This window comes from Ciconia boyciana, chromosome 9 (assembly GCF_034638445.1).
Source record: "Ciconia boyciana chromosome 9, ASM3463844v1, whole genome shotgun sequence".
Taxonomy (NCBI): Eukaryota; Metazoa; Chordata; class Aves; order Ciconiiformes; family Ciconiidae; genus Ciconia; species Ciconia boyciana.
The window spans coordinates 23,110,934-23,125,278 of record NC_132942.1 but is presented as its reverse complement, the minus strand read 5'-3'; the positions used below and the strand labels follow the sequence as shown (position 1 = coordinate 23,125,278).

Here is a 14,345-nt window from a genome sequence, read left to right as displayed (position 1 = left end):
GGCGGCCTATCCCTCGGTCGGGCAGGGGCGGGGGGGGGGGGGTCGGGCCTTCGGCCGACGGACAGCGCCGGCAGCCAGTAGGAGGTCGGCGTGGCGCGTCGTCATCTCATTGATTAGCTTCCGCCGCGCTTTTCCTAGGAGGGTTGCTGCGGTCCCTCCTGTATCGCCCCGCGCTGATCTCCGCAGTACAGGGGAGACGGGGATGTACTGGGGAGCCTAGCACTCCAGGGGCGGCCCCGCCAGTGGCAGGACCCGTCCCCCTCCACCGCCTGGCAATGCTCTGCCTAAGGCAGCCCTGGACACCACGAGTCTTCTTTGCAGCTCATGTTCGGCTTGGTGTCCACCAGCACTCCCAGGGACTTTTGCACTTGTGCTTCTGCTGATGGCTTCACCGAGATGTACTGCAGGCTGGTACTTGCCCGGCCCAGGTCAGTGAGGGCTCTGGGTGGGAGGTCCTGAGACTGGGATTTCAGATCAATGTGCCTCTGAGCCCTGTCAGCTCCTCCATCTGCCTCGGGAACTCATGCAGTGAGATTTCCTGGGTGTAGTCTTTGGCTCAGGGGATCCATGTCTCACTGCAAGTCTCCGTTGCTCAGAGAAGTTCCTTGTTACAGGCAGGCTGAGAGCAGGATTCTGCTCAGCAACTGAAGCCGTAGTTTTGGAGACCCTGGAGAGGGCAGAGCAGCATGATGCCCAAAGAGCCCCTGTACAGCCATCATGCTTCATCTAAGGACAGCCTTGCTCCTCATCCCCTCCCAGCATTGCACAGGAGGCTCCTCACCTGCTCCCAACAGGCTGCACAGGAGAGGAAGACCTCGGTGGCAGGACATGAGGCAGGCGCTCCTGAGCACCTTTTGTATTTCCCTGGTTCACTGCAAAGGAGCAGGGAGCTGCTGAGAAACTCTGCAGCCTCTGTCTTGCTTTATATACTGTGTAAAGCATGGTGTAGCTGCCTGACAATACGGGGCACCTCGTGTTATTAACAGCATTGTAATTTCCTGCTCTCTTTTCTCCTTTGCAGACAGCATCATGAAATGTTGCCATGGAGCTGGAAGGGGCTCTGGTAGGAGAGGAGCTCTGTGGAGTCGGCAGTAGGCAAGACTTAATCCTCAGTTCCATTGGCACCGCAGTTGGGAAGGCTGGGAAGGCACTGCCCTAGCTGGAGAAGGTCATGCTGAGCCCTGGTCCCTGGGGATATGCATGCAGGTCCATGAGGGAGGAGGAGGCTGTGCATGGAAAGGGAAGAGTTCACAGTTCTTGTTATCACTGATGTGTTCTTACTGAGCTCTTGCACCTTCTCGCTGCAGATCTGTGACTTTTTGGGGTGCTGAGGCCACTGACCCAGTGAGGCTCTGCACCTCACTGGGTGCAATGGGGCAATGAAGAGGGCGATGGATATACCTAGAAGAAAGAGCTGAAACCTTTGTTCTACCATCTACAGATAGCCCCCCACAGCTGATGTGCTCAGGTTACAGTTAAAATTGACTCATTCTCATTTCCCCAGGCCAGGAAACCCAACCTGGGCTCTGGAGTTAGATGAGGCTTGTGTTAACAATCTTCCTGTTTCTCCTGCTCTCCTAATTGGGATATAGAAAATTATCCTAATCGACTGGAGAATCCAACTTGCCAAGGGCAGCCCATAATACTGAGGCTTGTACATTACAGTACAGTACTGAGGCTTGGGTACTCTTTGGGCGTCATGCTGCTCTGCCCTCTCCAGTACTGAGTACAGTACTCAGACTGTACTGAGGCTTGTACAGTACAAAGGCTTGTACTTATGTGCAGTACTCATGGAGCAGGATGGACAGTCACGCTCAGTTGCCTTGGTGTTTGCACTTGGGTCGCAGCATCTTGGTAGAAGCTTTTGCAGCAGGTCTTGGACAGGAGAATGTGGGCACCCACCTCTTCTGCTGCTTTCCTGCCATGGTTTCCAGCTGGTGTCCATGCCTGGAGATGGGGCAGGGCAAGGCTGGGGGCATGTAGCATCCTTCCCCACTGTGCTGATCGTCCATGGCTCAGTGGTCCTGCCTGCCTCACCTGTGGCAAGAGATATACTGCCAGCTTTGCCTGCTCCAGGATCCTCGGTGCTGACGTCTCTGAGATGGGGGAGAGCATGAAGGAGTTCACCTTGTGTTTGATTGGCTTCATCAGTGCTAGCGAATGTGAGAAGTAGAATAGAAATGAAAGGGAAGGAAGCAACAAGTACACGTTGTCGCTCAGTCATGAGGTGAGACGAGAGGAAGACTCGAGTGCAGAGAGGAACTGAACATCAAAATGAGCATGGGAAGAGATGAAGAAGTCCAGAGAGGAGAGCAAGACAGACACAGAGCCTCTTGCTTGTCATTCTTGTGAATCGTGTACCACAAGAATTTTGTTTATGACCCTCCAATCAGCAAATATCCTGCTGATGTTGCTGTTTCCCCATGTGGGTCGGTTTCCAGATGAGACCTCAGCTGTGCTTCAGCCAGGAGGTTCCACTGGCTGGTGGAGAAAAGCTCCAGCAAAGACCCTTTCCTCCAAGAGACACATGTGGCTGGGCTGTGCATGCCGGGCACGGGGAGTCCAGGGGAGACCCATGGTGCAGAGAGCTGCAGCCAAAGCCATGTGTCTAGGACTCTGCCGTCTCCCTGGCAGAGATGCCCATGGGGCTTTGGGAGCACACCCACCATGTGGAGAGGTGCAGGATCAGCCCAGGGGCACACCAGTGTTCCCAAATTCTCAGCATCCCTTGCTTTCTGCAACCGTCCTTCAGTCTTCGACCCGGGAGCATCCCTGCGGGACAGGCTCTGCTGTCCTCTTTTCCTCCCCGTGCTGTGGTGAAGGTGGTGTTGGGACCATGCTCACTGGTGATAGAAGATGGTCCCAGTAGGATACTGCTCCCCAGACTCTTTTTTGGGGAGGGCTGTGGTGGTGGGCCCCCATCCCGCATGCTCAATTTGGGCTTCATCATCTCGGAAAACGGAGAGAAAACAGGGATGGGAGGAAGGGGGCAGAGAAAATGGGAGGAGGTCAGTGGTGAGGTGGGGTCATGTAATGTGGGGATGTGGGGGATGCTGCCTTTGGAGAAGGGAGGATGTCGGGTCCGGCTTCAAAATGGGGCAGGGGTGATTACTGGAAATGCTGACAGGAAACTAAAGGGGAGGAAATGGCAGGTGGGAGTAGGTTTTGCTGTGAGCACAAAAGAGGAAGAGCAGTGACAGGCAGCGGAAAGCCTGTGGGGAGCAGCAGAGATTGCACCCATGGAGGCTGGGGACACAGAGGGGCCTGCACCCACTGCCTGTGCTTCCCACATCCCTCCAGTGTCTGGCCTGGTTGATGCAGCTCAGGGGAGGAAAGGACATGTCTTCAGCCGGAGGGGGCAGGGGGATGTGGGGGACTGCCTGGAGCACCCCATCCCTGCAGGGCAGGAGCCAGGACCTGGGTGCTTATGGCCAGAGCTGGGTTGGTGGGCCTGGTCCCAGCCTGGCTGCGGCTTGTACATCCCACGTGTGAGCAACCAGAAAGCTCCAACCAAGCCCATCCCCACATCAAACCACAGCGGTCCTTGGTGTTTGGGGGCCGGCAGGGTGTGTAGATCCTAACCCAGCCTCAGCTAGCACGCCAGACAGGGCAGACATCACCCTGTCACCCCGCTGTGACAGCAGCATCACTTTCTCCCAGGAGTCCGTTCTCTGGTGTAAAACAAAAAGGACTCGGGTGACGCAGGGAGGCAGCACTGTAGGAAACTGGGGAAGCCCTTTCCCCTGCGCCTGCCCTTGCTGGGGACAGGGAGCTACTGGGCTGCAACCTACTGGGAAATGGCCAACCTACAATACTGGGAGATGGCCATCAGCGGTGCTCGGCTGCGTTATTTGGGTCCATCTCAGGGCCAAGAGCACGTGGCCTGGATGAAACTGCAGAAGGAATCAAACAGCGAAGAGAGGAGATAAAAATCAGGCTGAAGCAAGAGAAGGGGAAGAGAGGGGAAGCCTGCAAGCGCAGAGGGAACTGCCTGGCTGAGTGGTGAGGAGGCGAGCTCCCAGCAGGGCTGCAGCTTGCCCCAGCTGAGCAGTGACCCTCGTGCTGCAGTGAGAGACGGGAACTTCCCAGCCGATCCTGCTGGACGCCCAGCATCATCGCCACGAGGCTGTCAGATAGACAGCATGGAGGTCCAGCTAGCCAGTGGCTTTCTGCCCCTGCTGCTCCTTGCCTGGCTGCCCACTGGTGAGTCCCCCTGTGCCCTCGCCTCTGCTCTGAACTCTTCTGTCTTTGCATATGCCTGCAGGAGGTTTGGGACATGGCTGCTGCTGCTTTTCCCTCTCCTCTTGCAGCATTTAACCCCCCCTTCTGCACCAGCACCTCGCCATGTGCCTTGCGGAGGGGGTCCCCTCTGCAATTGCCTGTGCCCAGGCTGCGGGCTCTGCCCACGGGGACACAATTTCAGGCTCTGGGCTTTGAACCAGCATCACCTTCAGCAGCAGGGAGAGAAAACAGTTGGAGGGGGGGAAGGAAACAGAGATACTTATAAGCCTGATGACTGCAAAGGGGGTCAGCTTCACATGGAGGATGCAGATATTCCTTAACACAAACGCAACCCTCCGTGGTTGGGGTTTTTTTTGGCCGGACTTGCTCACCAGGTTTCAGCCACAATCAATGCATCAGTGGAGTTAGATCTCATCTTGCAGTGTCTGCTCCAGACAGGCTCGAGCAGCATTGCTGGGGAGGTGAAGTGGTGTAATACCACCCGAAACAATGGAGAAAAGCAGAACGAAGGTGGTGTGGAGATGAGAAAGGGTAAGGGTTCTGCCCAGCTCATTGTCACCAATGTGAAAAAAGCACATACAAGAACATACACATGCAGGATGGAGAACACGAGGAACATCTCTGAGAACAGACATTCCAAACCGAACAACCAAGGTAAGACACACAAGCCCACCAACACTCACGGGAGCGGAGAGAAAGGACTGAGGAAGGGAGAGAAGAGAGGGAGGACTCTGCTGAGGTGTAAAGTGACTTCAGCTCAGAGGTTCAGGAGTGATTCTGAAGTACTCCAGAGTGAGCATTAGGGGATGCAATGAAGCCAGAGAGGCTGCAGGGGGTCTACTACATTTTATTTGCTTCTCTAGGGCTGACCATTTCCCCACAGCTAGCCCCCCAGTCCCACCTCACACTCCATGAAATGGTGGAGCCTGAGCCTGTGGCCTCAGTGGCATGTCCTGCTCGGGTGCCAGAAGGCCCTTCTGTCTAGGCTGCAGGAGGAGGTGTCTTGCCCCAATCCTCCCATTTTCAGTCCTTTCTGAGACAGAGAAATGCTTGTGCGCTGCACAGCATTGGGTGGCACTAATCAATGTGCAACATTTCAACGTTCAGCGTTGAGGAATGTTTAGCAGCCAGATTTGGAAAAGAGCATCAGCTGCTGGAGAAAAGGACAGTTACTTCACTGTGTCTTGCATGAGCGACACGTGCCAGTGGGATATGACCCCTGCAAGGTCATATATATGACTCATATTTCACTTATCACTTACATTTTTGTTTCTTCCAGGGACAGTCAGCCAGCCAGAAGAGTCAGTCATCACCATGGAGTGCAGGTTCAAGATTTGGTCAGAGGATCTCATGGTACATGTGAAGTGGTACAAACCTGCAGGTCTGGAGGAGAGGAATCAAACCAACACCATGGCTCTGGGAGAAAACTGTACCAATCTTACCAGCCCCGGCGTGCGTGCAGCCAACATGGGAATCTGTGGGTGTAGGGTGTTCATCACAGGAACAAACTTGACGGACACTGGAAACAGCATGCAAGGGACAGTTCCCAGTAAGTGGCACTGCTTCTGTTTTCATGGGGGTGATGAGAGGGCACTGAAGGATGCTATGATGAACACTCCCCCCGGTACCCCTGTGCACCATTTCCCCCAAAAGCATCCCGGGCACTGGAGGAGCTGACTCAGCATGGCCCTTTTGGCAGATGCATCCTACCATGGAGCTGCTTGGCCATTGGGTCCTTGAAATAGGATGTGCCACATCCTCCAGGTGCAGCATGTCAGCTGAAAGCTGAGCTGGCTGGAGCTGCGGTGGCAGGAGTGGAACAGCCAGGGGTGTGGGGTCCAGGTCCCTGCCCCAAAGCAGAGCAGGGAGCAGTGTCCTCTGCCTCTGGGCAGTCTCTCGCTTGTGTTTCTGTCTTCCAGGCTGTGGCCCTGGGGCACCTCAGACCAATGTCACCGAGAAGGAGACCTGGACAGCTGAGTCCCCACAGCCCTGTGGCTGCAAGAGTTAGGGGCAGGAGGGGTCCTCAGGGAGAAAGAGGAGCAGCAAGGGGGGAAACACATCCTGCTGTTTTCCCATGAGTGGGTGGGAGCCACTGGCAAATGGGAGTAGGCACCAGTGGATTAGAGGCTGTGATGCTGGGAAGGCGCTCTGATGCTCCGACCACCCCCCTGGCTGAGTTTGGATGAGTTTGGGTGACTTTTTGGAGACTGTTCCCCACAGGATTTTGTCAGCATCTGGGGGCTGTGGGGGCTGCAGGTTGTTCAGGGTCTGGAAGCCCAAGTTTGGACAAGAATGGCCCCGCCTTGAAAGAGGCAATGACAGCACGCATCCCTGCACAGTGGGATGGCGGCTCACGGATGCCTCTGTGATGGTTGTGTGTGCAGGACTCAACTTCCTCCTGTGTATCATCTTCGGCTTAGTGATTGGGACGCTTCTTTACATGCCGATAATTGGCCTTCTGCTGTGGCAGTGCAGAAGGAACAGAAAAGGTAAGGCTAAGCCCGTGCCGAGCCTCCATCTCCTGTGGGAGCCGGTAGCATCTCTTCCTCACCTGCTGGTCTGGACAAGCCCAGGCTTTGGAGGTGTCCATCTTCGATATCCAAGTGAGCTCCTGCTCACTTGGTGTTCCCTGCACGAGTCTGTCCTCCTGGACAAGCTGTCCTAGGGTGGGGAGAAGATTCACCCCCTCCCTTCCCTCTGGCCAGTTGCTGGTGAGACCTGGTTATGGCATAAGCCGTGGTGCAAGTGAAACAGGTCTTGCACATTTCCAGAAGTGTCCAGCTCAGAGCTCTTCTCCAGCCCCTCCTGCCCCTTAGCCATCTTCAGAGCCAGCCAGCCGCAGAGCCCCATCCTCTCCTGCAACAAAAGCAGGACCAATGCAGATGTTTTCTTCATTTAAAATAATGATCGTTATCATTATTTTAACTACTATTTAAACTATGTTTCCTTTTTCAGGAAAGCTCACAAGCAGGCAAGTGGTGGAGGGGAACCAGCTCAGCATGGTAAGCCAGGGAGGGCTTTGCACGTATCGTTTCCTTCTTCCTGTAAAAAAAAAGCACTGGCTGTTGAATACCCATTTAAAGGATTTCAGAGTAAAATCATCTTTGCTTTCTGAAAACGTGGTCCTAAACACATTAATTCCTATTAAATAGGGGCTTACGAGCTTCTGTGTAGGTGGCACCTCTGAGCAAGCTGGATAATGCGTGGGCAATGCAAATAGTGCCAGTGGAAAAATATTAGCAGGGGAGATGTAGAAGGGAAAGCCAGGGCTCTACTCATTGCTCTTTCCCCTGCAGGCAGCCCCAGTGATAGGGACCGAGGACCTTACCTATGCCAACCTGAAGTTTGAAAAGAATGGGACAAAACCCACCTCCTCTGACATCATTTACACCAAGATCAAACCATCACAACAAAAGCAGAGCGGTGGGGATGCCAGTGCTGCCAACACAGGGGTGGATGTCTCCCCGGAGGGAGAGGGCAAATGAGGGATGAGCAGCTTGTTGTATGCCTGTCAGGGTCATCATCCCCGAAAACTAGGAGTTAGCTCGTACAGAAGTGCAATCTTGGCAATCAAAGCCACCTATTTACACCCAAATGGCTGCACCACTGTGCTTTATGTTCCCCTGGAAGAAGCCATCTCTCGTGGTGAGGACAGGGCTCTTCCAGCTGTTTTTCCCCTTGCCTTCCTGCAGTCCCAAGCACTGCCAAGCCTCATCAACTCCTTTCACAGTCTCCTGTCACTGACGGGCTCCTCTAGCAACTTGCTCCGTGTTTCAGCAATGTCACCGTGCACCGTGTGGCCACCATGGTCCAGGAAGCACTTGGTTTCCCCTTGGTGCTGGACATGCTGGGTGGGGTGGCCATGAGAAGCTCCTCTCAGCACTGGAAAAGTCCTGGAGCGATTTTCTGGATTTTCTCCGGAGCAGGTACCTGCTGTTATGTGGGTTGACCTTGCTCTGGTTCACTCGCTCGAAACACAAGGAGCAAAGATGGAAAGGCATCATTTGCTTCGCAGAGGTGCAACACTGGTTCTGCTGCAGTGATCTACATGGATTTGCTTCATACCATGAGTGGACAGGTATACTCATGCATGTGGAGCTTTCCTGTAATTTGGACAAAAAAAAAAAAAAAAGAAAATAAAAGGTGATGTTTTTGCCCTCAGTGTTTCCAGTTCTGTACTGCTGATGGAGACTCAGCTGAAGTCCGGCAGGAATATTCACCAAGCCCTGGAGACTTTCTGGTTTCCCCACTCAGTCCAGTTTCAGAGCAGCTACCCATGGGGGACATCCCCAAAGCAGTGGTGGTGGAGCTCTGCCCCCGGTGTCCTGGGGGCAGAGCTCAGGTCACACGTGGCCAGGAAGACACAGGCAAGGGCTACAGAAAGGGAAAAATAGGGGAAAAAAATCCCAAATATTTGGGGGGAGCATCCAGCCTGACCTCAGTACCGGGGAAAATTATGGAGCCGTTCATCTTGAGTGTGCTCAACAGGCAGGCCAACCAGGGGATCAGGCCCAGCCAGCATGGGTTCATGAAAGGCAGGTCCTGCTTGACCAACCTGATCTCCTTCTATGACCAGGTGACCCGCCTAGTGGATGAGGGAAAGGCTGTAGATGTTATCTACCTGGACTTTAGTAAAACCTTTGACACTGTCTCCCACAGCATTCTCCTAGAGAAGCTGGCAGCTCATGGCTTAGGCAGGTGTACTCTTCGCTGGGTAAAAAACTGTCTGGATGGCCGAGCCCAGAGAGTTGTGGTAAATAGAGTTAAATCCAGTTGGTGGCTGGTCACAAGTGGTGTTCCCCAGAGCTCAGTTTTGGGGCCGGTCTTGTTTAATATCTTTATCAATGATCTGGACGAGGGGATCGAGTGCACCCTCAGTAAGTTTGCAGATGACACCAAATTGGGCGGGAGTGTTGATCTGCTTGAGGGTAGGAAGGCTCTACAGAGGGATCTGGACAGGCTGGATCGATGGGCCAAGGTCAATTGTATGAGGTTTAAAAAGGCCAAGTGCTGGTTCCTGCACTTGGGCCGCAGCAACCCCATGCAACGCTACAGGCTTGGGGAAGAGTGGCTGGAAAGCTGTCCAGCAGAAAAGGACCTGGCGGTGCTGGTTGATGGCCAGCTGAACATGAGCCAGCAGTGTGCCCAGGTGGCCAAGAACGCCAACAGCATCTTGGCTTGTATCAGGAATAGTGTGGCCAGCAGGAGTAGGGAAGTGATCGTGCCCCTGTGCTCAGCACTGGTGGGGCCGCACCTCGAATACTGTGTTCAGTTTTGGGCCCCTCACTACAAAAAGGACATTGAGGTGCTGGAGCGTGTCCAGAGAAGGGCAACGAAGCTGGTGAAGGGTCTGGAGAACAAGTCTTATGAGGAGCGGCTGAGGGAACTGGGATTGTTTAGTCTGGAAAAGTGGAGGCTGAGGGGAGACCTTATCGCTCTCTACAACTACCTGAAAGGAGGTTGTAGTGAGGTGGGTGTCTCTTCTCCCAAGTAACAAGTGATAGGACGAGAGGAAATGGCCTCAAGTTGCGTCAGAAGAGGTTTAGATTGGATATTAGGAAAAATTTGTTTACTGAAAGGGTGGTTAAGCATTGGAACAGGCTGCCCAGAGAGGTGGTGGAGTCACCATCCCTGGAGGAGTTCAAAAAACGTGTAGATGTGGCACTTTCAGGACATGGTTTAGTAGGCATGGAGGTGTTTGGCTGACGGTTGGACTAGATGATCTTAGAGGTCTTTTCCAACCTTAATGATTCTATGATTCAGTGGAAAAGGGGGTGGGATGTGAGGGTCAAAGTATTGAACCGGGGAGGCTCATAGAGGTATCAAGGTTGCTGGGGGATGCTGTCCAGGGATGCAGAGCAGAACCAGGCTCCACCAAACTGGAGGACATCCTTGCCAGCCTCCTCCTGAGTACCTGCAACCATGGAGGAGGAGGAGGAGGAGGAGGATCCCTAGGGGTGCCCCAGCTTAGAAAGGGAAGGCCTAAATGAAGTGGGCAGGTACGAAATGCAGCCAAAACCTGAGCAGCAGCTCCTGAAGGAGCTGGAGGAGGAACTGGGGTTTGAAGGAGATGTGCCAGCTCTCCTCCTGGCTGCAGAAAGGAAGCAAGATGGAGGATCTCCAGAACATCTCACTGCCCATCGCTCCCTGGGGGCTGTTTCCAACCTACATGCCATGGGGTCCATGGGATTTGGCTTAGAGCAGACACCACTCAGCCATGGCTCCCATCCCATCCCTATGGCAAGGAGCCCCATTGCTTGCACTCAGGTGGGACACGAGGGCAGCCATCCCGCACCCTCCTGATGAGGCGCTGAGGCAGCCAAGGAGGCTGGGGTGGGGCAGAAGTCCAACAAGGGATCAGCTGGGCGTCTGCTGGCCACCTTTTGGTCAACAGCCGGCTGAATATGAGCCAGCAGTGTGCCCAGGTGGCCAAGAAGGCCAATGGCATCCTGGCTTGTATCAGAAATAGTGTGGCCAGCAGGAGTAGGGAAGTGATCATGCCCCTGTACTCAGCACTGGTGAGGCCGCACCTCGAATACTGTGTTCAGTTTTGGGCCCCTCACTACAAGAAAGACATTGAGGTGCTGGAGCACATCCAAAGAGCAGTGAAGCTGGTGAAGTGTCTGGAGAACAAGTCTTACAAGGAGCGGCTGAGGGAACTGGGGTTGTTCAGTCTGGAGAAAAGGAGGCTGAGTGGAGACCTTATTGCTCTCTACAACTACCTGAAAGGAGGTTGTAGTGAGGTGGGTGTCAGTCTCTTCTCCTAACTAACAAGCGATAGGACAAGAGGAAATGACCTCAAGTTGTGCCAGGGGAGGTTTAGATTGGATATTAGGAAAAATTTCTTCACCAAAAGGGTTGTCAAGCACTGGGACAGGCTGCCCAGAGAAGTGGTTGAGTCACCATCCCTGGAGGTATTTAAAAGATGTTTGGATGAGGTGCTTAGGGACATGGTGTAGTGGTGGTCTTGGTAGTGTTAGGTTTACAGTTGGACTCGATGATCTTAAAGGTCTTTTCCAACCTAAATGATTCTATGATTCTATATAGCCAGGCTGGGTAGCCCTTGGGCTGGCCCAACACAGCCCTTCTCATGTCCCTACAGCATGAAATGACCGATGTTGTTATTTTAAGGAGAAAAGAGTTTTAAAAAAGCTAACTTCAACAAAGAGGGACTGCTTGTGTCTCCAAGAAGAGCTGAGCAGGACACCTGAGACTTGTATTAAAAGCCTTGGCAGCCGGTTATCCTTTGCAGAGGCAAGAGGGGAAGCTTCAGAGGAGGCAAATACAGCTGCAGAGAAGTTCTTCAGCATCCCACTGGTCAAAAAAGAAGGCCATGAGGAAAGGAAAAACACAAAGGACATGAGCAGAATGACAAAAATCTGCAATTTTGCTAAAAAGCTAAGGTACAAAATGAGTTAAGACTAACAAGGGCTGCAAAAGGCTCTGCATTTGCTTAACTGCCTTAAAAAAAAGAGGAAGGAAAAGGAAAAGTTTGGCCCATTGCTTCACCAAGAAAGAGTCATTAACTGACGAGGTAGAGAAAGCTGGGACGTTTGTAGTCCTGCTTTTGCATCCTCCCTTACGCCCAAGGTTAGTGGGGATCAAATCTGGGATAGTGTTTTTAACGAGGAACCAGGAAAGAAGCCATGAAATAGCCTTGGAGCAGTTACACAAGGGAGCAAGAGGTGAAGAAACACAGCCAGAGCTGCTTAAGGAGCTAGCTGAAACAATCTCTCAAGATGTCGGGGTCTTTTGCAAGTGCAGACAGGAAGGGTGGGGGCAGTGTCTTTGTCCATTGGCTATTTTTAAAAAGGTGAAGTGACTATGTCCAGAGCTGAGCCTCCGAATTTCAGTTCTCAGAAAGATGCTATCACAAGCAGTTAAGCAAGTGTGTGAAGATAAAGTGATAATAAATGCAATGCCCTCCTTGCCCCAAAAGCATACATGCGTACAGATGGAGGTCCTCGTTGTCCCCGTGTGTGCTCAAGGCAGGTGGGCAAGACGTTCATGATGGGTTTCCATGCCAGGTGCACGGAGGGTGCCCTTGCTGCCCTGCAAGCTCTGCTTGCCGCACAGAGGAAGCCTGAGTCAGGCAGGGAAACAGAAGTAAAAGTGCTGCTTCTCCCACTTTGGTGTTTTGGTTTTTTTAAGCGCAGAATCATAGCAGCAGGCACCTGGGAGAGTGCAGAGGAGCCACTCAACCTCTGGAGAAGAAGGGTACCAGGGGGTGCAGCCGGGAGGTCTCTGCAGCTCCCCAGGAGCTGCTGCCTGATGCAGTCCCCAAGCTTCATGCTCACTGTGATGGTGCTTTTGGGCACTGGTGGACAAGTCCTCAGTACCGCAGTCACTGCCAGCCTGGTTCCTACATGGTCCTCAGCTGAACCTCCCACAGAAAGGGCTCAGCAGAACACAAGGTCTTGAGCAAAGCTGCAGCCATGCTGCAGCACACAGGAGAGGCTTGGCCTCCACCACACTCCCTGCCCAGTGGAAGAGCAGCAGGAATCCACATGGGAAAGAACAGGTATGTGACCCGGGTCACAGTGAGAAAACCCAGAAAGAGCAAAGGGAAAAAGAAAAAACAAGCCAAGGAGCAGAAGAGGAGGAACGGAAAAAGGATGGGGATGGGTGAGGGTGGCAGTGGGGAGGGCTGTAGTATACTTTGATGGTGTGAAAGAGAGAAGGAGAGAGGCCAGCAAAGAGAAGAGAGAAAGCAGAAGAGAATTAGAGAAAGAAGAACAGAAAGAAAGAGGTGGAAGGAAGTGGAGCAGAGAAAGAGAAGGACAGGAGAGACCAGAAGAGTCAGAAAAAGGGGAAGACCTGGGGGAGGAAAACGGCTCAGGATGAGGAAAAAGAGCAGTTAATTCGTTGGGTCATTAATTGTATTTCTGCTGGCAAGTTCACTAGACTTTAATACCTTTGAAGCTCTCAGAGATGTCTGGGCCAGGCACAAGGAGAGGTTTATTTCCTGCCCTGCAGAGGGCAAACATCCCTCCCCGTCTTGCAGAGCATCTCCTTCTCATCCAGCAGACCCAATTTCTCAAGCAAGGAAGGTTACTAGCAGGCATCGCATTTATTTAAGAGCAAAATAGCGCATGTAAAGCAAGCTGCAAAGATGCAGAGAAAAGCTTCCTGGTCTTTGCACCAATGGGCCTCTGAAGGCCACCAATGCAGCCATGCTTTTCCCAGCTGCTCTAATTCAAGGGGAGGAAGGCAGGCATGCATGCAGAGCCAGTGCTGAACTCCACAGTTCTTCATGCCTCCCCAGGTCAAAGCCATGCAAAGGGGCATCCCAGGACACAAGCATGGAGGCAGAGGTAGATGCATTGGGGTGTTTCTCCATTAACAGCTCCATAAAGCATCTCCTGAACAGGCTCCAGGGTAAAAAGGGACATTCAAAGGACGCTAAGAAAGGCAGGAGGAGAAGGGCGAAAAATTCTGCTGATCTCGTCTGTCAAGAGGAACAAGAGGAATGGATGGTCAGCTCCGTGACGCAGTGCTTGGCCTGGCACTTGGCCTGCAGCACAAAGGGCTGCGCGCAGCCCCCTGGAAAACTGGGGCAATTTACTCTTTCAGTTTTATTGCTGGGGAGGATTGGAGGAGCCTCCCTGATTATTTCAATCCCCCCTTTTTGTAAATTAGACTATTTCTAAGTCCCCATGACAAAGCTCACCAGGACTGGTTCCAGTGGTACTGGGAGGAGAAGCTGACAGTGAAGGGATTTGCTGGGGTCTGCAGAGCTGGCAGGATCACGACCAGGCAATCCTGAGCAGGCACAGCTGCTGGAGGGAGGCAGTGGAGCAGAAAAGCTGGCAAAAAAAGCTTTGGACATGGCTGGAAACAGCCTATCCAGAGCAAACTGGGTAGGAGAGGCACATCCACCCCCTTGTACCAAGACCTCTCCCGGTGCCCTGTAACTCCTCCCGCTTATGACCCAGTTGCACTCAGGACCCGCATTCATCATGTTGGATAGCTTTCTGTGCTTCTGCAGCTGGAAAAAAAACCACGTGTCTTCTTTGTGCTGCACAAGTGGAAACAGGAAGAGGTGAGGTGAGGGAATTCCTATGGTGACAGTCCTGGACCGAATCCCATGCTCTTGGCCCCTC

The 14,345-nt window shown here is 53.1% G+C and overlaps 1 protein-coding gene across 5 annotated transcripts; it reads left to right on the top strand.

The window, feature by feature from the left end:
* The first annotated feature begins 57 nt into the window (after nucleotides 1-57).
* Nucleotides 58-8,393, top strand: LOC140656661 (uncharacterized). 5 transcript variants are annotated; one of them, XM_072872648.1, is made up of 7 exons: nucleotides 66-428; nucleotides 1,022-1,168; nucleotides 1,308-4,896; nucleotides 5,522-5,791; nucleotides 6,627-6,731; nucleotides 7,198-7,244; nucleotides 7,539-8,393. In XM_072872648.1, the coding sequence occupies exons 3-7, from the start codon at nucleotides 4,764-4,766 to the stop codon at nucleotides 7,725-7,727; spliced, it is 744 nt and encodes a 247-aa protein (XP_072728749.1). In that variant the 5' UTR covers nucleotides 66-428; nucleotides 1,022-1,168; nucleotides 1,308-4,763; the 3' UTR covers nucleotides 7,728-8,393. The 5 variants fall into 5 exon arrangements, with proteins under 5 accessions (XP_072728751.1, XP_072728749.1, XP_072728747.1 ...); XM_072872646.1 differs by having other exon boundaries at nucleotides 1,022-4,203; nucleotides 4,677-4,896; XM_072872647.1 differs by adding an exon at nucleotides 615-833 and having other exon boundaries at nucleotides 1,022-4,896.
* Nucleotides 8,394-14,345: the final 5,952 nt, after the last annotated feature.